We start from the raw sequence: 23,762 nt of genomic DNA, 5'->3' as shown, positions 1-23,762 counted from the left end.
AGCCCTTAAAATCACATCATCTAGATGATCATCTTGTATGTGCTCTGCTAGAGAAGGAACATTCCTGGGTCGTGACTCATCTCTTCTCTTCTTGGATTCCAGAGAGTCTTAGGGAAATCCCCAGCCTTCCTCTTCAGCAGGGAAGGCTGGCTGGTGAAAAACCTCAGCCTTCCTGGGGAAGTTCCCCTCACAAACTGCACGAGGATGAGACACCCCTCGCACAAAACCCGACCCAGGGTGATTAGCCCAACTCCCCACACCACCCATTCGGTGTGGCCTCAAAGCCATAGCAGCAAAACCAAGAGCTGGGGCTGTTCTTGGGGTGACACTGAGGGGAACTCACCAGGTGACGTGGAAGGCTTGCCGGCAGCCGTGCCGGTTGCAGGCCATGCACGCTCCAGAGGCTGCTTTGCTCTCCCTCCCCTGCTCTTCACAGATGTAGCAGGTCTGATTTAATAACAAAAAAGAAAAAAAAAACAAGGAAAACTGCTCAATCCAAGAAGTAAACACAAGGTCTGCTGCACTCACTGGTTATCAGGAGGCAAAGCCTTTGAGAACCCAGAACTCTGTGTCCAGTTATCTCCCTCCTGCAACAGCAGCTCTGGGTTATTTCTCAGTGACATACACAAAACTCACACATCTTCTTTTTCTGCCCAGATAACACCCCAGTCAGATCAAAACGTGGAGTAAATGTGCAACTCCAAGGCAGAGATTGCTCAAGATGCAGGGAGTCGGGGAAGAGAGAAATGAGGGACCAAAGAGTTATCGACAGGAATGGGACTTTCCTTCATTAGTTATTTTTAAAGGAATCTGAGTACCTGGGAATGAGGAAACGTGGGAGAATAAGATGACCCCAGAAAGCCAAGGTGGGGCAAGCAGGAGAAAGAGGTGGCCTTACCTTGTTGAAACGGTCGTGGGGTACATACTGCAGGACAATTGGCTCCATGGTGAGCACATTGGCAAACTGCACCTCTGGGATGTACAAAGCACAGACGACATGAGCCCAGCCTGGGGAAGCAAACAAGAGAGCAGAGACTCACATGGGGTAACCTGAAAAGGCCTCTCACTCAGACAGGTGTGCAGACAGGCATGGGAGGGAGAGAGGGAAGAGGGTGTAGGAAGGCAGCCAACTTAAGTTAGATGTTAGATTTTAAATACTGCTTGTTGTAACTTGGTTTGGAATCAAATCCTTTGTGGGGGAAAGATAGACAGATACCACCTCCAGAATAAGTAAGCAAGCAGAGATTTCTTTGGGAAAAGAAAAGGATGGTGCTCTTTGCTTTTAAAAGCACCCTCTCAGGACTGCAGACCCAGAGCTGAAGGCCTCAGCAAACCCAGGAAAAGCATCCAAGCAGTAAATGGTGCCGATGGGACAGGTCTGACGTGTAGTCCCATGTCACTGGAAACAAAGCTCCCTTTCTTGGCTGTTATCAACAGCTAAAGAACGCTCTTTTTCAGCGAGCCAAGTCAGATTAAAATCTAAATCCACTGAGACAATTCCCAAATCAGACATGTAAGTTGAAATGCCATCTGGTGAGGACAGAACTGAGAAAGTTTGAAGGTCAGGAGCCTTTGGGGGCTGATCCATAGCGGTACAGCTACTGCACTGGGAGGATTTACCTCGAGTTAGGATGGATTCCCCTGGGCAGGCAGAGCCAAACGCCACAGTTACAGAACCCTACAGCACCATAAGTATTTGGGCTGTATAATTCTGTACAAGGACATGGTTGTAACACTTCTTGTGCCTGTCTACACAGACCTGACCAAACCATGCAATAACATGTCTGGAAGAAGATACTATGCTGCTACAGAACAATCCCCCAACACAATACATGTGCCACTGCACTAAGGCTTCTGGCACCAGCTCTAGCAGAATCTGGACTTAAAGCTTCTTCCCTAAACATAAGGATCTGTCTGACTAAAGACCTCCTTGCCTATGTTAAGTCTTTGTGTTTTAAGGTAAGAGGCAGGTACGTACAGAAGCATTTCTCAAAATCTTATTTTTCAGAAAAAAATCAAGTTTGATCTATGTACAGCCAGTAGCATCAATAGCTACAGGCTCTGACAACTGAAATCAGGCTCCACAGTGCTTCACAGCACCAGAGGCTGAGAAGCACCAAAGATGAGCAGAGAAGTCCTACAGAGAAAGACATCTGTGCTGCATCCCAGTCCCTGCTCTCGGATGGGCACTCAGGGCTGAGGCTCTGTTAACCCGAGGTCCATGCTGCCACTGGGCAAGCGTGCAGCAAGCAAGGAACTCAGCAACTTCCAGTTCCTGTAAACAAAGCCGGGCTGTGCACTGATTCCTGGGAGGTTAAACTCAAGAACCTGCCCATTTCAGGGGCCGTGCTTCTCTGCCAGCCAGAGGCCAGGCAGGTCCCCCCCACAGACAGGTCTTTTTGCCAAGAAGACTTCAGAAAGTAAAGTTTTGTAAGAAAAAAAGCATGTTTTCCTCCCTATGGAGCCTCCAGCCTTCCCTTTCTGGTGACCTAGGCTCAGAAATGAATTCCTTTGCACCCAGGAGAGCTGCTGAGTGCCGGGTGGCTCTGCAGCACCCACCCAGCTCCACGCAGGGCTACTCACCTCCGTTGTCGGTCCGTTTCAGGGCTCCATCTTTGTGGGGACACAGTTCACATCTCTTGAAATTAAGCAGAAAGAACAAGTTTAATCTGAAGTCCCAGGGGTGTGGGGCCAGAAAAAAAAAATAAAGAGAGATGATTCGTTTACAACACGGTTATGAAAGACGGGGCTGCTTTCAAAGAGAGGAAGTGGAAGGAAGGCTGAGAGCCCGTTGGGTGCTAAAAAATATGGTGACACAGCTCGATATCACCCTGACAGGGACGTATTTAAAGCCTCAACCCAAGAATGATGGGGCTACCAGCAAACCTTGACTGTCACGGGGCTTTTTTTACAGGTTCACCCTTTGTGGTTGGAGAGTAAAACTGAAAACCATGACTCAGAGAGAAGGCAAATAAAAAAAAAGCCATTATCTATCTTTGCATCTTTCCTTCCTTCTCTCTTTCTCTTGAGATATTTTTTCCAGTCTCGTGACAGGCGGGTGGGGCTGTCGTGACATTTTTGCTGGTGGGACCTGAGGGGAGGGAGATGGTGGCCAAGGACTGTTCCTCCCCCAAACCCAGGGCTGAGGTGGGACGGGGAAGATACGAGAGGAACGTCAGCAGCAGAGAGTCCATGTCACCCCATGAGGGTGGAGGAAGCTCCCTCAGCGCTTCCATGCTGTGTGGGAGGCTGCAGGCCCGGCGCCATGACAGGCTGTGAGGGACGGAAGCGGCTCTGCGCTCTTCTCCACACCCAGTCGCTAATGGCCGCTGTCAGGGAAGGCCGTGAGGGGGGACACAGGCCATGTCCTCCACCCAGAGCCAAACCCACCCAAGGGTCTCTCCCTCATGGTTGGGGCAAGGAGGGAGACGAGGGGACAGAGAGAGTCCAGCCAAGCAGGACAGTGAAAGTCAGGGAAACACAGCACCACGGTCACAGAGGATGGCACGGCCATGCCCTCCCTCAGTAACTGCAGCCTTGCCCGGCTGCCTTCGGCCTCCATGTAGGCCAATCGCTCTGTGAGGGCTTTCTCCCGGCCATAACACCCTTTTTGAAGCGTTAGTGGGAGCCGAGGTGGTTTCAGGGTGAGTTGTCACACATCAGCACCACTCAGGGAACATTTCTACACCCTTTTTGTTTTGTTTGACTTTAAAACAAAGCCTGAAAACCTGTGACATGCCACCCTGCTCCTTCCCTAGCAGAAATGCCTGATCTTTTAAAAAGCCAAAACAAAACAAAACAATTAAAAAAAAAAGGGTTTCTGTGGAAAAAAGTGCTTAATCAAGTTTTGAAATGAGGTGTCTGGGGTCGAAGTGAGATGATGGGGTGGACTGCTCTGAGTGTGTGCTCTCTCCAGCGCTTCGCCGTGATCGCTCAGCCCTGGCAGGCGTAGCAGGGCAGGTGTTCCATGCCTCAAAAACCCCTGACACACCGAGTGATAACCGGCCACGAGCAAATGCCCCCACCACCAAGTAATCCCCCAGGACATTCCACAAAGGTGGGTGGGGGTTTTTTTCCTCAAGCAACAGCTCTGCTGAAACTTTACCTCCTGGTAAAGATGGGCACAATAAATAGGATTTCAATGGAATGGGCAGTGAGGAGGCTCCTCCTGATCCTTGAATTCTTTACTGGGAGTCAAACAGCACCTTTGGCAATCAAGAAATCCCTGTGATAGCGTATAAATAAGGGGTGAGGGGACAAAGGCAGGGATGGGTGTCCACAAGAGGTGTGTTCTGCCTGCTCCTGGTTACGTGTGGGCTGCCAGAGGGCTGGCGAGCTGCTCTCACAATTACTATGGAAAGCCCGACAGAGCCAAGACAGAAGAAGAACTGGGTTAACTGAGACACTGTAATAAGAAATTTGCACTTGAAAAGGCCCCTCCGCTCTCCCCTCCACCCCTCAGATCAAAGCGGCTCTCCCACCATGCGATTAGCAAAGCTCTGATTGTAACAAGAGGGGTTAACAGCTCCATCGGCCCCACACAAGACTTTTAATAGCCCTGACTCTAAATGACAGCTAAAGCCTTCACATGATCCCTCACATGAGTGCCTCTGGCCATTGCAGCTCACCGGGCTTCCCAGACAATTTGATTACAAAGTGGATGGGCTTTGGGTTGCTTACTGTAAGCACAATAGCGTCCACAGCATCCTTTAGGGACCTGAGCATCTGAGGAGGGGTTTATGAGCAGGGATTAGCGGTACCTCTTCCTTTTATTCAACCTGCATAGGCCAAGGCAGTCTCCGGGGTTTTTATTTCAACTCTGGGAAAAGAGCAGAGCTTGGTTGATTTAAACCAGGTTGTGATGGGTAAGGTTAGAGCTCCTGACCTCCTGGGGCTTCTAACTCCAGGACCACCAAGCAACTATACCTGCCAAGCCAAGTTAGGGCTCCTGAGCCCTCCTTCCAAAGCTGAGCAGGGGATGGAGTCCATCACTCCGAAGAAGGGATACAGAAATCGGGAGACTCATGCCTCAAAGGCACCCATGAGGGACTGCAATATTCTCCCAATCTCATTTTCAAAGCAAAAGTATCAATATTTAGCCAATAAATAAGTTTGTCACGGACAAAGCTTGTCAGCTGCTTTAGGATTCTTCTGTGAAGGCAGATGTGGGAAGAAAAACGTTTTTCAAAGGAGTTTGCCACACAGTCATTATGAAAGAAATACAAATAGCAGTTCATCCTGCTGCTGTTGGCAGTGTTATTTAGCGGTCACATAGCAGCACCTCTCCTTGGACATCCCCAGGGCAGTGTCTGCAGGCTGCTAACGGCCCTTTTGTGGCTGGAGAAAGCCAGGCACGAGCAGTGCCCTGAAACCCAGGGTGATGGAAGAGCTCCACGGTCCTCCAGCCTCACCGGACCATGAAGCCCTGATTCAAAGTGCTTTAGTAGTAGAGCCGTGCAGGGATCTCGTAAGCCCTGACTCATTTCCCTTACTCCGAGCACACTGTTCTCTACATCAAAGAACTCGGGTCTTTTTAAGTATTTACCCATCTGCGTGTCCGTTGCTATGACTGCTGGTGTTTAACTGAAAAGGTGAGGGATTTAGATAGGAAATCATCCCCGGCTCTGCTTAGGAAGGAAGATTATCACTGTTCAGTTATTATAGTAGCAGGGCTGAATGCCACAGGGGCTGAATGGCATGACCGAAGCCCACCACGCGTTGTCTTAACAGATTTCCCCCAGGGCGAGTTAAAGGAGGAGCCTCCTGCGGGGTTATTGTTTCCCTGGTACCTTGGAGGCAGTTGGAAGTGTGTAACGTGCAAGTGGAAAGTCCTTGCAGTGAGCACAGGTGAGGAGGACCTGTGTGGACGTGTATTACTGCAGCTTAGGCTGCATCGGAGGGAACGCTGAAGAGGTTCTCTCTGCCTGTATGGTTGGTGGGGAGGATTGGGGGGGAGGAAGGAGCTCACGAAATCCAAATTCCTTTCTCTGCTATGAAACTATCTGCAGGATGTAAAACCATTCAAAGCCACATTTGATCTTCTTGACTGCAGCGCACATAAAAGCAGCAACTTACAGTGGGAAAAGAGCTCAGGTCGGGAAGTCTGGTCTTGTTTACACTCCCCCTTCCAAGGAGGAACGAGTTAATGCACTGTAGAGAGCACGGCACGGATACCTAATTCCCCTATCCACTCATCTTTGCCAAGTTCTTCGCCCATCTGTGAAACAGATTAAACTTGTGCACTGCAGCAAGCAGAGAGCCCGGCTGGGATGGAGCACGGTGCCTGCTGCAGCCCGCAGGGATCTGGAGATTCAGAGGTCCCCTCCTGACCTCCGGGTGGGTACTACAGAACCCCCTGCTTCACCGGGTGTGTACTTCAGAAATTAATTAGCTAAACCCCTTCAGAAGGCAGTACAGGCGTTAATAAACATTGTGTGTCCTGATGAGGCCTTTCCCCATGTCAGGAAAGCCAAAGCTGGATTGAAATCCATCCTGGAGGAAGCAAAGGGGGGGAGCTATTGAGGACGTACGGTACAGCACACGCAGCATCCATGGCATAACTAACACGTTGCCTACAGGATTTGGGTGGTGCAGCTGTATCTGGTAAGGGCTCAGATGGGAAGGTATCACAGAGGAGCTGCTGTGTGATAAACTCATGGCCTGGTTTACTGCACAAGTAACTCTGCCACATAGACAGACCTAAGAGGCAGCCCCAGCCCGATTGTTTCCACTCTCCTGCCTCACCGGGAAATGCCAGAATTAATTAAGAACATTTGTAAAGTGTTCTACACTGCTAAACTGCTACTCAGACAGCAACTAAACCCCGATCCAGCTTCCTGTCATTTTCTCTGCTGTTTTACAAACTCGGAAGGCTTTCTGCAGGAGAGTGTTGCTGTGAGCTACGAGTGCCAATCCCTCCTGTCAGTCAGCATCGACAGCTCTGACAGGATAGCAGCATCTCAGGTGATGCCAACTTCCCTCCACTCCAAAACTTTTGAGGAGCTGTACAGAAGAAGCAGCAGGAAAACCACCTTTTAGCAGAATGCTGTGATTTTTTTTTTAGAATTTGGAGGTCTCTAGGCTCAAAAATTTTGTCACTGAGAACTTGCTTAAAATCACCTCTCATCAAAACACCAAATAGTGTTGTATACAGTTATTTCCATTGTATAGACAAGCTGTAGCAGGCTACTGGCAGAGCTGGGATTACAATCACAGCAGCATCACAGAACACTTTGGATTGGAAGGGACCTCAAAGCCCATCCAGTTCCAACGCCCCTGCCATGGGCAGGGACACCCCCACCAGCCCAGGGTGCCCCAAGCCCCATCCAATCCAGCCTCACACCCTGCCAGGGATCCAGGGGCTCCCACAGCCCCTCTGGGCACCCTCACCTCTAACCCATCCCTGCCCTCTGCCAGCTTGGAGCCATCGCCCCGTGTCCTGTCCCCACACTCCCTGGTGACCAGCCCCTCTCCTGCTTCCCTGTGGGACCCCTTTGAGTATTGGGACACCACAATTAGGTCTCATTGGAGCTTCTCTTCTCCAGGCTGAACCAGCCCAGCTCTCCCAGGCCGGCTTCATAAGTAGGCTCCATCACTTCTGCCAGGGCACCACATCGCTTCCAGCAGAGACACGAAGGGCATCGAACAAACCTATTTCATTTAAGGACAAGGGTGCTGAGCACTCACCACCCGGGCGGCTCTCTCTTGAGATTCACATTTCCGACAGAACCAGGGGCCGGTAGGAACTTGGACAATTCCATAGCAAGCTGGAAGAAAAGTAAAGAGAGCTCGTTAGACCATCTTTAAATCACAGAATCATAGAATGGTCTGGGTTGGAAGGGACCTCAAGGGTCACAGAGCTCCAACCCCCCCTGCCACAGGCAGGGCCACCAACCTCCAGCCCTGGAGCTACACAAGGGTGACCAGGGCAATCCACTGTTTGGTTTCTGGGGTGTATGTAAGTTTGCCAGAGTTGTTAGTGGTGACAGATGCAGGTGACAAACCCCCAAATTACATCAACGCAGCATTTTACTCCCCTTTCTAGTTTCCAGACCCAGCAGCAGCCACCAGCCTTTTGCACAAGGTCCAGCATGCCACATTCAGCCAGGTTTTCAAACAAACCCATGCCCAGTGTGAAAAATTCCTAGGAAGAACCAGCCTAAGTGGGAACAGAGTGCTCCCTAAACTGCGTGCAACTCTGGCCTAGCAAACACAAACACAGCAATTTCTTACCCCTCAACTTTTCAAGCATCACCAGTGATCTAGATCTCAGATGATGACAGGGATGGCTGTGAAGCACCTTCACCATAAACAGGGCAAAGATAAAAATCTCAGCATCAGGAAGTGATCTCAGTGAGAAGGCAGAGAAACTCCCGTTTATCCCACACGCCTCGAGGCTGTAAAGCCACATCCCTCAGCAGCCTTTCGCAGCAGCTTCCACAATCGCTGACCTCAGGCTTTTTAGGACTACTCCTGGGAGGATGTTTTGTGTTCATACAAGTCTCCAGCTGATAAACTGACAAAGCTCCTGTTTTCATCCAGCTACACTTGCTTTCTGCATCACTACTGATGCTCTCAGGGTCCCCCCTCCACAAGCTGCAGCTCCTGCTTCTTTAAAACTAGCTCCCTTCTCTGATGGGGTGATACTGCTTGAAGACTTCACCTTCTTCAGTGACCTTCTCCCTCTAATTGCCCAAGGGTGGTTTTCCTGAGTCCCCATAGGAGGCATTCTGGAAATGCTCTGGACCACGAGGCAGGTGGGGTTAAAGCAACAGATAGTGGTGAGAAGTAAGGCTATGCATCTCAGATAAAGGCACAGGAGTCTCCTAGGAAAGAACAAGTTCTTTCTTCCTTATTCCACCTTCAAATGAGAACTGGCAGTTGGAATGGAATCCCAGTCACTCGAGACATTTGAAAGTAGGTTGGACATAGCATCTGAAAATATCCTGCTGGAAGCAATCCTGTGATGTTCCCTGGAGCACAGACCAGGCACAACCTGCAATGGGTTCTCTCCCTCTCTCTCAACGTCTATTACTCTACATCAGCCAAGAAAACGAACGCAACTGGAGAGTTAAACCAAAGGAGCTGCCTGCAAGATGAGCCAAGGCATACATGTAAGAAAATAGAAACTCCATGAAAGCAGTGACAGAGGAGCCTGCCTTGGGTCCATCTTTAGCAGCAGGCTTAGGGCCAAAAGCAAGCACTCAGCTGGAGCCAGCGCGTGCTGCTGTGTCCACTGCATCAAAAAGGAAGAAAACAAGGAAGAAAATAAGGGGAAAGGCAGAACAGAAGTAAGGCAGGGCTGGAAATAGGGTTTGTAAGTGTTCTGACCACCTTTGGAGAGTCTTCACTGCCAATCACATATTAACATCCTGCATTTTTTACTGGAAAGCCAAGATTTCTCCCCACAGTCCCAGCGATGGCTTTCAGGACCGGTCCGAGCGCGTAGCTCTGACATGAGCTTCACAAAATCACAGCTCCCTACACCGAACTGCACAATCATTTCAAAAGGTAACTCTGGTTGTGTGAATATCCGAGCAGCAGAGAGAGAACAAACCCTCTGTGTGTCTGCATGGAAGGAGAACTGATGACCCAAAATGATCCCTGACAGTGGTTTGTGTCTGTTTAAGCAACCAAAAGCTTAAGCCCACCAAAAGCTTAAGCCCACCAAAGCACCACACTGCTGCTAGGTTCACGAGCAGGCTCTAAAGAGAGGGCTGAAGACCATGCGCTGCCACGCTCCTTATCAATGACTCCATCCTGAAGGACCCCTACAAGCCCCAAACAGACAGTTGGGTTGCCCAAACCCTCAACAAGGCTCTTCTAAGTTGTTTCAGGTCTACCAAAACATGCCCACTGCCGCAGCAAACACACCCAGGCTGGGTACCTGTGCGGGCCTAGAAGCAAGCACCCTGAGAGAAGGAAAGCGTTGGGTGTTCCAAACTCTTCTTGCCAGCAAGAAGAGTCCTGTCAACCTCAGGAGCGGGCACAAGGATGCTGATGCCCCTTATCTCCCTCCAAAATGAAAGAGCGATGAAAAGACCCATTCTCTAGCACTGGATTTGATAAATAAAGGGAAGAAGGGAAGACTTACACCAGCAAAATTAGAAGTGTCATTCCGGGTCCCTCGGAGGCACCCTGGAGAGGTTGCTGGATGACAGGAGACACCCAAGCATCGACTGGGAACCAAGAGAAAACCCCCGCCAGCTTCGCTTCCTCCTTTCTAACTCCTCTTTAGTCACTTGGCTGTAAGCAGCTTCTTACTCAAGCCGCAAGCATGGATACACCAAGTGTACGAGAAGTGGAACGAAAGCCCAACCTACAGACCCAGAGACCTGAGCCTGACAGGGGGCAGAGCAGGACACGTCGGTGGCTGGGGACAGGAGCGTGCAGGGAGGCACCGAGCGCACAGGAAGAGGCTGGAGATGTGCCGGGAGATGGATAGGATAATAATAGATGGAAAAACAGACATGCCAGATGAGACCAGAAACCTTGGTGTTCTCCAAAACAAACCAGCCAGGATAATCATCACCGCGCCTTTCTGCTGGATTTGAATGAAAGTAAATACATGCTGGGGGTGGATTTTTTGTTGTTGTTTTGTTTCTCTTTATTTTTTTTTTTTCTAGGTTTTTTCTTTTTTTCTGGGTTTGTTTGGAGACCCGAAGACAAACTTTCCAGCCCGGTACCGTGTGTCAGGGGCGTGCTCCGAGCCATTTAAAATGCAAATACCCCCAGTCTTTGCTAGAAGGGCTGCCTGCCTTCCTCACTCCCACCCTCGGAGGACGCAGCTCCGGGCCCCGCGGTCCCCCCCATCGCCCCCCCCACCCCGCCTTCCCCGGGGTTACCCGGGGCCATGTGCGGCAGCGGGCCGAGGCGACGAACCGGACCCCCGGGGGCGGCTGCGGCGGTTCCCAGCCCGGCGCTGTGCTCCTCCCTCCCGGCCCGGGGCTCGGCAATCCGCCGTTCCCGTGGCACCGGCGGGGAAAGGAGAGCGGGGAGGTGGGGGGGGAAAGACCGGGCTCCGCCGCCCCGGGCACCCTCCCCTCTTCCTCCCGCGGAAGGAAGGAAGGAAGCAAGGAAAGGGCTGGCGGTCTCTGCCCGCTCCCGGTAACGCACCCGCCGAGCCCCGGGAGGTGCATCCCCCCACCCCCGCCGCTCGGGGCGCCGCTGATGACCAACTCCGCTCCCCCCTCGCAATCGGTACACCGCGCTCCCCCCCCCCCGTCCGCCGCCTCCTCCGCCGAGCCAGGCCAGCGGCGACACCGTTATTTTGAACAATAGGGATAAAACAAAGCCCCCCCCGCCCCCGCCCCCGCCGCCGCCGCCGCCCCCGCACCCTCCCACACCGGCACCACCACCATCCCCCCCCCGCCCCCTCAGCCTCCCCGGGGCGCCCGACGGGGGAGGCGGAGGCGGCTGCGCCCCGGCCCCGCGTTGCCCCCGGTGCCGGCGGCGGGGCCGGGCCGGTGTCTTACCTTGGTGCACCGCCACATTGCAGCCGTGCCCGTCGCAGTACACCAGCGGGTTCTCCGCCCAGCCCCGCTCATCAGAACAGACACAGCAGCCTCCCACCATCTCCTTCATACTTCCATGAGGGTTTCCTTCCAACCCCCCCCCCCCCGCCTCTCTCTACGCACACACTCCTCCCTTCCTCCCTCCCCCTCCTCCTCCTCCTCCTTCTTCTCCTCGCCTCCTCCGCGCTCCCCCCTCCCCGCTCGCAGCTCTGCCTTTCACACGGCCGCCCCGTGAGGGGCGAGGGGTGTCTGACCCCCCGTAGCGGCAGCGCGGAGCCGGGTGCTGCTGGGCTGGGGGGGGGGGGGGGACAGTGGACGGGGGGGGGGGAGGACGACGGACGACGACACACGGAGACCCAGGGGCGGCGCGCCCCCGCCCCGCGCCCAGGCACACGCACACACCCGCTCGCACACATACACACGCACACATAGGCACACACACGAGCACACACCAGCGCTTCCCCCCCCTCTCTTTCCCCCCCCCCCCTTCCCCTCCCGGTACAATCATGGCTGCGCCGCCCGCATGCTCCGGTAAAATTTGAGGTTCGGGGATCGCAGGCTGGCGGGGTCGGGCGCGTTTCTCTGCGTGGGGGGATCCATATTTTATTATAATTATTATTATAATTATTAGTGTCTCTTGTTTTACCCCCCACACCCACACACACACCCCCTCTCTGCAGCCGCTCTCTGTCGCTTCTTTCTTCTATGTTGTTTTTGTTCGCCTCCGGCCCCGTCCCTTCCTTTCCCCCCCCCCTCCCCTCCACCACCACCTCCTCTCCCGAGCAAACCGAGCAGGAATCCGAGTGTGCACCCGTGTGTGCAAACCGCTGGATGCGTGCCCGAGCCAGGCAACATGGATCGCTCCGGAGGGATGAGCTGGGACCGGCTCCGCAAATCCCATTATCCCCGCAATTCCTCGCTGACAGATCGGGGCTCCGCGAGCGCCACCGCCTGTCCCGCTCTCCCAGGCTCCTGCTTGGAGGAGGTTTTTTTAACCCGTTGGCACCTGTTTTGTTATCTTTGCATGGAAGGAGGAAAATACACCCCCCCCACCACCACCACCAGCACCACCCTCCCGGAGGTTTATACTCGGCAGGAAAAGCGTCAGGAATTGGTTGGGAAACGGTAAAATGAGATAATCCTAAAGCCTAGTGAGTAACGCTGCATGGGATTGCACCTATGGGTGCCATATGTCCACACAGCATCGTGGGACCTGTAAGGTATGAGAAACAGCCCTTGGGCACATCACCCGGAACAGACAGGGAGAAATGAGGGAAACCCAAGCACTGAGCACAAAAATAACCAAATCCTAGAAAAGCAGCATAGGGAGAGTGCAAAGAGTTCCAGTAACGTGTTCCTCCAGCTCCAGCTCTACCCAAAATCATCTGCCTGAGGACACAGAGCAGCTCTGAGGGAACAGGGGACGTCTCCTGTAGGTTCACCCAACCACCACTCTGTCCTCATGTGGAAAAGGAGCTGCCTGATGCCAGAGAAACGGTAGAAAACCTAATGGGGAACCTTTTTCTCCCTGCAAGGTTAAAGAAAAAGATGTTCTCTAAATTTTGTACTGTTACAGAAGAGCTTTGTGTGGGGCTGGTGCAGGAGCAGTATACAGCATCCATAAGAAGGTGCATATCAAGGTGCCTCGTTGGCATTGCTACTTTTCAACTCCACTCCTGCAAATCCTCAGGGGTGTAAAAAAGAAGTGCTGTAAATCAGAGGGAAAGGGGAGAGTGTTGTGTCTCACTGGGGACATGTGTGGGGTTCATGGGACCCCTGTGCTGCCCAAAATCTTTTTTCCCCTATTCTCTGTGGGTTGTGAGCACTGGGGAGAGATGGACATGGTAGTGAAGGAAACAAAACTAATCCAAAAGCTGTTCTTCCTGCTTCCAGGAGTAGGCACTGGAAACTCTTTTCGGAGTAGCCAGGAGGCTGAATCTTTACTCCAACGTCAGGATTCAAAGCCAGCAGCGTTTCTGCCCTCCCTGGAGCACAACCTGGGCAGCTCTGTCCTGCCTGCAAGCCCATCACCTCAGTGACTCCACGGGAACTACTCCTGATTTACAGCAGCTTTAACAAGAGCAGAACCCGTGCTGATGTCTCGTAGACTGGCGACCCCCTTCCCACTCCAAGCGCTCCCCCTGCGACAGGCAGCCTTTGAAAGGTCACCATACCCCATCGCAGAGTTTCTTTAAAAAGAAATCTTCTCATCAGAGAGGAAACCCTTTCCAGCAGCCCCAATAATCACCAGTTTAGCATCCTTTATATTGCACCTGTTCAAGCGTTACATCAAGGGGCTGGAAGGCAGACGGCTCCCTGAGAAGCTGCCTGCTGGGATGCTGTCTTCCTTTTATTACATTCCTTTGAGAGTCACAGGGGCAGACAATACGTTCACCACATTGCTGGGAATTCACTCAGCCTTAGCTCACTTTTCGGGGAGGGTTTCCCCTCCTCTCCCCCTCTTTTTTTCCCCCCTCCTTTTTTCCCCTTTTATCTATTGTGTTATGAACTTGTTTAAAAGAAAAAGGTGGGGGGAAATCTGGCTGGTTGCCTTTGTAACCTGAAGGAGATCCTTGTGGTTTGAGGTTGTCTTAGACTATGGGACAAAATGCTAAACATCCGCCGGTCCCCTGACCGTCTTGGTTCCAGTTGGCCATGCTGGCAGACACTTGGACTTGAACTGCAAATTTGCCTTTAGGGGATTAAGTTCCAATTTACATAACTAATCCCTGCGGGGAGGAAAGGCCAGGGACTGGGGAGGAAAGGGCACTGGGGAGGAAAGGGCACTGGAGAGGAAAGGGCACTGGGGAGGGAAGAGCACTGGGGAGGAAAGGGGACTGGGAAGGAAAGGGTACTGGGAAGGAAAGGGCACTGGAGAGGGAAGGGCACTGGGGAGGGAAGGGCATTGGAGAGGAAAGGGGACTGGGGAGGAAAGGGGACTGGGGAGGAAAGGGCACTGGGGAGGAAAAGGCACTGGGGAGGAAAGGGCACTGGGGAGGAAGAGGCATGGCTGGTTTCTTGAGAAAAACTTAAGGGAAAGTTCCAACTGTGAAAACTGAGCCCTGGAGATGGTTGATTTATATCACTCATTTGTTATTTCATCAGACTGTGTTTTTAAATCGTGGCCCTGTGGAGGAGGCAGGAGAAATTAAAGTGATGTGTCCTGACTCATGGGAACTGCTACCCTCGTGTGTCTCAGTCATAACTCCAGACTGGAGTTAGGGAACTTGTTACTAAACTTAGTCCTTTACTACCATACCCAGAGAATCCTGGACAAGGGAACTGGCTTCTGCACAGGCTCATAGAGCATGGACAGGGCTGTTCACCTTATCTCAGGCAGCAGAGGCTTTGTTACAGATGCTCTTTCTTTTTCAGGGGGATCTTTTGGGTTTCCTTCATTGGTATTTAAAAATAACACAAACTTAGTTAGCAGCTAAACTCCTGACATGGAAATGGTTGAGATAGAACAAATAAAACACTCTTACTGGGGTATAAGGCCATGTCATTGCATTTACCAGACCACTCCTGCTGGTTTATCTGTTTCATACTGGTTTTAGCTGGTTTATCTATAAAACACATCCACCCCATGTTATAGAAAAGAACACCACCACCAAAATAAAGGCAAGGAAATTTATCTTCCCTATGATAACTCCACGTGCTCCTAGGAAGTGTAAGGGCTGATGTGTGTAAGAGAAGTGCTCCTGGCCCAGCTGATGCAAAGGGTCGATGCAAGGAAACACTGGGATGTACATACTTAATGCTTGCAGTGATAGATTGCCTCTATCCCAGCCTCTGCCAACAGCTTCTCCTGGGAATGAAGACTCTTCCTCCCTTCATTTATGGGGAAGCTGCCGCTCGATATCATCATGAGGAAGGACTGTGATTTATCTGGGTCCAAGGAGGGCTAAAACTTGCCTGTTTGTGGCCAGGCAAATCTGTGCCCTTGTTTGCTCATTGGATTTTCTCTTATTCCTCTTGGGCAGGTTGGAGGAAGAGGGAATTGTGCAGATAAGAGTACTAATCCATGCTAGGCAGCCAAATTTCTCAGAGTCACTAGCAAGAACCACTACTTCAGAGTGTAAATCTCTCCATTGACACTGTGGGATCAGTTCAGCAGATAGGCAGCCAAGTCTTATCCTCTGTTAGCAGCAGCCACGAGGGACAATGTGACATAATCAGAGAACTTCCCGAGCCATATCTCTTGTAGAAAGGGGTTTTTGCTCATTTCAGACCAAACTTTTCATCCTTCTCAACAGTTCTTATACATTGGGCTCCTTCACCTCTCTGTAAGCACTTGCTGGAACAGCAAGAACGCCTATGTACACCTCAGTTAAATGGAACAAGTTAGTTTGGCTTTCTGCAAAGCTTTCCCTGTGATGTGTTTCTCTGTATCCCTTGTTTTAGATACTGTAGAGTCTCAAAACATTGGGAAAGGTTACTCTGGTTGTCAGATTTCAAGGCTGACAAGTGTCCCTCCTTGGAGAGGGAAATAATCCATGGCAGAGAGTTGCTCTGCAAACATGGAACGGTGGGCACCAGCTCTGCTACTGACCTGCTGCAAGGCTTCAGATGAATTATTTTGCTCTTCCCATCCTCCCTGTTTGAGTGATTAGACCTTTGAGGAGGGAATTCCATCTTATCCCACCTTCAGCACTAGTCTGGGATCAGTAGAATCCTGATGCTACTCAGATTCCCTGACCAGAGATGAGGCTGATGGCAATGGCAGTGACCCATCATCAGATGTGACTCAGTGGTATACACAAAACTTTACTCAAATTAATTTTTTGCCTCTGCTGCCTCTATCATCAGATAGTTCTGAAGTTTCTCTACCTTGGCAGTGGGTTTATAAAGGATATAAACCTTTTCCTTTGCTCCCCACCGATTTTATGACCTAGCAACAAAAGGTCCCTGTTCCCAGCCTGGTAGGGACAAGGGGTCAAAATCTTCCTGTTTCTCTACACCACAGATGTCCTCCAATCCAATGACATCTCAGTTGCAATCAGTGTACCTTTTTCCCCAGCATATAGATCCCTTTAACTCTTTTCTCCCATGGTGGGACAAGGAAAAATCCCACCAGGGTCTCCAGAGATTTCTCATACCCTGTAGCTGGGAGCCTGGACCACAACCTGCAAAGGCAAAGTCTCTGTTTGAACAGGAGCTTCAGCTGTCCCCACAGCCCGGCGTTCCCAAGGGAGGCAGAGTGAGACCTTTGCCCCTGCCCTTCGTTAACCACACCTACCCAAGCTCTTCCTCTTCTCCTCTCTTTTCTGCCCTGTTGAATCAGCTCTTGCAGTTCATGAGATGTGTTACTGTACAGGATAACTTCTGCTTTGCTGATGTACAAACACCCACAGAAAGATCCGGAGCCAAGAACCAAACTCACCCACTCCCAGCTTTGCTTCATCAGTAACTTTCTGGCCTTGGACAAGTCACTTCCTCCCTTTGTGCCTCATTTTCCCTCTTTGTCTAACCAATTCCCTATTGCAGAAGCCTTTTTGGGTTGTTTGTCTCAAAAAGCACTATATAAGTGCAAGTTATTATTCATTTAACAAAGTCATTAAGGGCTTTGAAAGGAAACAATGATGTCATTAACAACTTTGGGAGGAAATAGTGCCATTAATGACTTATAAAGGGAAAAAAGTAGCGATTGAAATGGCTTCTTTATTTCCCCCTCTAGCAGCTTAAATCAAACGAGACAGCAGATCATATTTGTCTTCATGGATTTGATGCATTCCAAACAGTAAAATTGATTAATGCAGGAGGTCACTGCACAGGAAGATGACAAATTCGCTTTTTGGTATTAAATTACTCCTTTCTGAGTGGAAATATTTTGAAGGGATTGTTAGAATCGCTCTGGTTTCACCCTAAAAGCTGAGAGTCCCAGGCTTTGGTGCTGTACCCCTGCTTATGGCCGCTTTCCAGCCCACTTACCTTACTGTCCCCTCCCCTGGGGTGATGGGGATTCCTATGGGTCACGTATTTAAAGTGGTTTAGCTGTTTATTCACATCTTCCCCCCAAAAGAGCGAACATGCTACAGACCACACAGCTGAGGAGCATCCCTAGAACAGGTCCCATTTACCAAACCTAACAGGGTAGCCATGAAATCACATAAACACTGCTCTGGAAGGAACTCCACCAGATTAATTAGGCTAATTCCCTACAGGGAGGCAGAACCAAGGACTTATTAGTGTCATATTATTTTTATTAATGTTATTATTATTTACATTAGGCAGTGAAAGTACACAGCAATTACCAGAGGGATAAGTGATGTGGTCTGTGTCAAGAAACCAAGAGTCTTTTTAAGGAGCCTCTACTTAGGTTTTGAAGTTCTTCCTTCAGCACCTGAGCAGATGGTTTAAAGATGATTTTAAACCCAAACCAAGCTTTGGGGGGCTCCCATCTCTTGGTGTGCCCAAACCCCTGTGGATACACATGGAGCAGGACCAAAGCTTTTGAGAGTGTCTAAACTCTCCCAGGGCGCCTTGGTATGGAAGGGTCAGGTAGATTCAGACCCTGGGTTTCCAGCTGAGGTCCTGATGGGAAAGGGGGGGATTAATAATCACAGACACATCTTTTGTTAATGGGAATCAGGCACCTGTTTCCCTTTGTGCCTTGGGAATTTTCCCCCACATCCCCGTGTTTTTAGTGCCTTTAAAAAATACTTGGCAGCAAATGAAGCTTTGCCTCCCACCAGTTGCTCTCAGTTAATTGGTTTACAAACCAGTTTAATTAAACCCTCTGTTTTGACATCCTTGCATTGGTTGAGAGCGTTGCATCAGCTTAGCTTGCAAGCGTGTGCTCAGTTCTTGGCTGCACCATCGGAAACTGCCTTTGAGACAGGAAACCTGAGGTAAGAGCCTGAAGGTAACAGCCCTGCATGAAACCAAGCTGCTGTTCCAGGCCAAACACCTCTTCCCAGGGCTGAAAATACTCCGGGCTGGGCAGGTCCCATGGCAGGGCAAGGTGCAGGGGTGATGGCCATCCATCCTTCACTGCCCCACTGCCAAACTGACAATGGTCCAGGGTGCTAAACCTGCCCAGGGATGGGCTTTCTCCTCCCTTCCTCCCAAATTACCTGTGTAAATACTTTTATATATGTATATAATGACTTCTCAAGCTGGTTCCCAGAGTGCAAAAGGATCCGTTACAGAGCTCTGCAGGAAGAAACCGTGCACTGAGCTGCACGTGCTCTGCTGCTGCTGCTGCACCCTGCACCCTACAGCACCCAGGGCTGGGGAAGGGTGTCAGCTCTCACCCAAATCCCTCCGGATCCTTCAGATTTCTGCGCCGACAGCCCAGGGTGCTGCAGGCTCGGGGGGTGTGGGACCTGCCCGCCCCCCCCCCCCCACGTGCGGATGCTGGGGCTTGGCGGCGGAGCTGCCCCGGTGCCCGGTGCCCGGCTCTGTGGGGCTGAGAACCGCCGGGGCTGAGAAAGGCCCGTGAATATCGACAGGAAACGATCGGCGGCTTTTTTGGTTGCGAGCTGCACGGCTGAGGTTCAGGCAACGACATCCTGCCCCGCGGAGCGCCGGGGCCGCGGGCTGTGGGGGCGGCGCCGCTCTCCCGGGGGCCGGGCAGGAAGCTGGGGGCCGCGGCGGGGGCCCGAGAACGGCTCGGGGCCGGGACCGGACGGCCCTGAGCACAGGCGACCTTGTGCCACCTCTCACCCACGCTGCAGGCGGCAGAGGCGATGCACTTCCCTGGAGCACATCTGTCCCTGCATCCCTCCCTGCATCCCTGCATCCACCCCTGCATCCATCCCTCCATCTCTTCCTCCATCCCTGCATCCCTCCCCTCTGTCCCTGCATCCCTCCATCCCTTCCTTCCTCCCTCTCTCCCTCCCTCCATCCCTCCATCCATCCGTCTGTCCCTGCATCCCTCTATCCCTGCATCCCTGCATCTCTCCCTCCCTCTATCCACATCTACCCATCACCTCTCCGTACTCAGCTCTACAAACACTACAAGGCTTTTAGAGCCCCACAGGGCTGGTGGAACTGGGAATGGTGGGTTTCCCATGTGGGACAGGGCGGCAGTTGGTCAGAGGAATGCTGAGGTGCTTCAGGCTGCACTTCACACCTTTACCAAGCAGTGAGCAGCTCTGGTTCCCACTAAGAGCTACAAGGACAGGCAAGAAAACATCACCAGACCTTGAGTCCTTCATCGCTGCTCCTGGGAGATTTGCATGGACTGTTCTGAGACTCCTGTTTATTAACAACACCCTAATTATTTTCCACAGGAAATAACTGATTCCTTTACTAATAATTTTGGTGGTTTACCATGGACTCTGCCAATCTGCCTTGCTCTTAGGATCATCTTTTTAATCATGTGAAATGACTTAGGGAACGGGTTAGATCTTCTTACACACCCTATTACTCATCAGAAATTTTGAGGCTGTAACCTATTACTTAGTCAGTGGTGAGTCATGGCTTGTCACTTGGAAAAGAAAAGATGGCCAAATTCTGACATCCTTGAGGTTTACCCCCAAAATAGTGTGTAAAGTCACCAGCACCCCTTCCAAAGAGATGAGAGATAAAAATCAGGCTGATGGTTTCATCTTAATCCATGAGTAATATTAAGAATAAATCAGTTTAGCCATGATTCATATCTATCTATCTTGATGCCTAAATATTTTCTCACTCAACTTGAGAGACCCAGCAACAGGAATCATTCCTGAGACTGTCAAAAATCTGTGCAGGAAGCTCTCTGGGGGCAAGGCCATGGCAGGATGCTTCAGAGCAAGTCTCTACGTGGATGTGCTGACTGGACCATGCTGAGGAATTTCACTGGTGCAACGGCTTTAATTAACAATTGTGTTAATTTATTTCATTCTGGTTGTTTGCTAAATTAAAATAATCTCTCATAAGCAAAGTAGAAGGTAGTAATGGGTCTACATGAGGGGCTTGTGCAAACATAGGGGTATATTTAGAGTAATTTCCTAATATAGACAAACCCAGTCTGTTCTCTTTCTTTCTTTCACTCTGTTTTGGCTTGCTGACAGCAGGGTTACAAAAATAGTGAGAAGACCTGAAATTGAAAATGAGACTTGGTTTTACAGAACTGTGTCACTTTGGGAGGCAGAAAGGGCTGGGCTGGTGGCAGCTCAGATGTGATAGGGTTTGGGGGGGAGGAGGGGGGTTGTTTCCTACAGGCCCCTTTCTGCAGGGGGATTGTTATCTCAGAGTGGGCACATTTTCCCCTGCGTGGTTTTAACCACGTCTGACCAACCCAGAACGTGTATTTCCAGGTCCCTGTCCTGACTTTTGCTGCTAAACAATCTGCTGAGGGTCTCTGTCAAGTCAGGCTGTGTGCCCTGGCCACGGATCTCTGCTGGAAGTGTCCTGGGAAAGGGGATTTTTCCCTCCGCTGATGCTCTCTCCCGTGTGAGGAGTTTATAATCGTGCTTGGCAGTTTTGTGGCTGAAGCTCGTAGAGGAGAAGCCCCTCCCCCCCCCTCCCCCCCCCCCCCCCCCCCCACACACACACCGGGATGGGGTCTGTACCATCCCCAAGGGCTTCAGGACGCCTGGACGGGACGCTCGGGGCCGTGGGGCTGAGCGCATGCCCCGGGGACCGAGGAAGGACGGGGGCAGGGGGAGAGTGGAGTGCCGGTGGGTGCCAGAACCGGCCCCGGGCCGGGAGTGGCCCCGGGGCGGGGGCCGCCGGCTGCTCGTGGGAAGGCAGCCGGAGACCTCTGCTGGGCGAAGCCTAAAAATGCCCTTTTTCCCCCCAAACGCGTGCCCTCCCAGGCTGGCGGTGGGACACCTCCGGGCGGCGCCAGCATCTCGCCTTTCCCCGCCGGACGCGCGCCCGCCCCGGCTGTTTTGGAGGGGGCTGAGCCCGCGGCCGGGAGAGCCCCAAGCCCCCCACCCCCCCAAACCCGTATCCTTCGGCCGCGCCCCCGGGGCAGCGGGCAGGGACGGGGACTGGCCCCGGGCAGGCCCTGAGGGGGAGGGCGAGGAGGTGGGAGCTCAGGGCTGGGGTCCGCTCTAAGGGAAGCGTCGACTTTTCCTTGGAGGGTGAAACCTTTCAGGAACGGGAATGATCACAAGAGACTGAACTATTCCTCGACTATTTCTCCCTCCAAGCCATCCACCCATCCATCCATCCATCCATCCATCCATCCATCCATCCATCCATCCATCCATCTATTCATCCTCCGCTCGGCTGCCCTGTCTGTCCGACGCAGCCCCCGCTCTCCCCATCCCGCCCCATCCCGGTCTCTCTCCATCCCGGCAGCTGGAGAGGAGCAGCGCTTCCTTCGGGAGCGTCCGGGTTTAGAAGAGAAAATCCGCGCTGGGACCGTGCTCTTCCTCAGGAGGAAGCTTGGGGCTGAGGCTCCCTGGGGTGCGAGTCCTTCCAACCCAAATCCTCCTGGAAGGGAGGTGCAGGGGGGTGCCCGGGCACAGCCGCGGCTCCCTGACAAACCGGGGTCACCCCAAAGGAGTTGGGGAGGTCTCAGGCCAGGAACACCTTTCAGCCCTGACCCCTTTGGTTTGGGAGCTGTTGCTGGATGTTCAGCATCTTTGAAAGTGGGCGCTGGCAGAGCCCCGAAGTGATGGGAGGCACGGGAAGGAGCCTGGGGGGGGAAAGGGGAACGTTACCGGCGAGACTGAGCCGGTACCGAGAGGTGCGGGAGTGGGAAGGGGCTGCGGAGGGGAGGGGGTCGCCCGGGGGGACGGGAGGTGGCAGCGGAGGGGTGCGGAGGGGCGCGGGGTGCGGGGATGGAGCGGGAGGACGGCGCCTGCCGCTGTCACCGCTATTTCATGCCCAGCTCTGGCAGCGGGGAGGGACTGCGGGGGGGTGCGGGGGCTACGGCACCGGCACCGTCCTGCCAGGGTGTTTAAACCAGCCGAGATGGGGCACGACACGTGTGTTTATGGGTCGCTTTGGACAAGCACCGAAGAGAATGTTCAGTGGAAGGAGGAGGAGGAATAGTCGGGACGAGCAGAGCCGGACCCTGCGACAGACACCCCGGCTATAGCATCACCGGGTACCCCCAGCTGAAGCCGGGCAGCACCCCCTCCTTGGCTTGCAGCCGGCTCTCCCGCCCTCAGCCCCCCCACCTCCGCGGTACCCCCGACCCCGCCGCTGCCCCGCACATCCCCCGCACCCCGGCAGCGATCGCCGCTCACCCTGCCCCCGGTGCCTCGGTGTCCGCTCCCTCAGGGACCGTGATTTTTAGGTGATAAGTTGCGAGCAGCCCCGTAGCCGCTCCCCAAAGGCTTCTCTTTGGCTCATCTCAATTTGGGGGTGAGAGACACACACCCCCCGCCGCCCGCGAGGTAAAGGCGGCTGTGGGGCTGGGGTGGGGGGCTCGACACACAACACGCGGGGGACACAGAGCCACAGGCTCTCCTGTCCCCCCCCTCACGGAGCGGGACATCCCTGCCAGGCGATTCCTAGAGAGCGGAGCGGAGGCTGAAATGTCCATTTGGGAGTGAAAGGCGAATATTTTGGTGTTTATTGTTCCCCAGCTCGGTGCTTTCCTCTCCCTTCGGGTCTCGGCGTCTCCATTTGGCAGTTGGGTGTTAAAAAAAATTAATAATAAAATCAAATAAAAACAAACAGATGCAACTTCCCCACCCCCACCCCTCCTCGACCCGCGGCGTGATGTGCGGGAAGCACTCGAGAACCCTTCAATAACTCATTTTCCCCTCCCGAATTCCAGGGTTTAACCCGGGTCAGGAGCAGGTTGAGCAGCTCCTGCCCGGGCGGTGCTGGGTCTGGAGACCCCACAGCTCCGTGTGCCCGTGTGTGCGGGGCCCCTTGCACCCCCACCGCACCCACTTCGGGCCAGGGCTCCTCCGGGTGCTCCCCTGTGCCAGTTCAGGTGCAGATATCTCCCCTAAACCTTGGGGTTTAAACCCAAATTCGGGGTATTTAAACTCACACACGCCCTCTCCATCCCCCCAAATCCGCTTCTCCTTGCACGGGCCCCGCAACGAGGAGCTGCAAGAGCTTTTCCCCTCCGGATCCACAGGGATCTGCTGTGTTCTCCCCCATGTCCACGCACACGTACATGTTCTGTCGTGAACCAGAACAAACTTCTCCACCGGGTCGAGCCCAAACCCTGGCGAAACCCCCTGGGAGAGGTTTTATGATGATCGTTGCTGCTGCCAGAAACCAGCAAACTTTACAATCCAGATGTTCTGAGAGTGTCAGAACAACTTGCTGCTGCTGGTGTTTGGTTGTTGGGTTTGGTTGGTTGGGGGTTTTGGGGTTTTTAATGGGGTTTGGTTTTGTTTTGGT

At 52.7% G+C, this 23,762-nt stretch overlaps 1 protein-coding gene across 1 annotated transcript in view; it reads right to left on the bottom strand.

Moving 5' to 3' along the window:
- Nucleotides 1-11,583, bottom strand: part of MLLT6 (MLLT6, PHD finger containing) — a gene marked incomplete at both ends in the record, with an annotated part of 43,094 nt that extends 31,511 nt beyond the window's left edge. Inside the window, 5 exons of the mRNA XM_084275674.1 lie at nt 344-447; nt 899-1,008; nt 2,584-2,638; nt 7,687-7,766; nt 11,475-11,583. Coding sequence (XP_084131800.1) covers nt 344-447; nt 899-1,008; nt 2,584-2,638; nt 7,687-7,766; nt 11,475-11,583 — 458 coding nt within the window. The remainder of the gene's footprint in view (nt 1-343; nt 448-898; nt 1,009-2,583; nt 2,639-7,686; nt 7,767-11,474) is intronic.
- Between the last annotated feature and the right edge of the window lie 12,179 nt (nt 11,584-23,762).

This window comes from Gallinula chloropus (assembly GCF_964237585.1).
Source record: "Gallinula chloropus genome assembly, chromosome: 26".
Classification (NCBI taxonomy): Eukaryota; Metazoa; Chordata; class Aves; order Gruiformes; family Rallidae; genus Gallinula; species Gallinula chloropus.
Note: the sequence above shows the minus strand (reverse complement) of the source record. Positions and strands in the feature narration are given on the sequence as shown.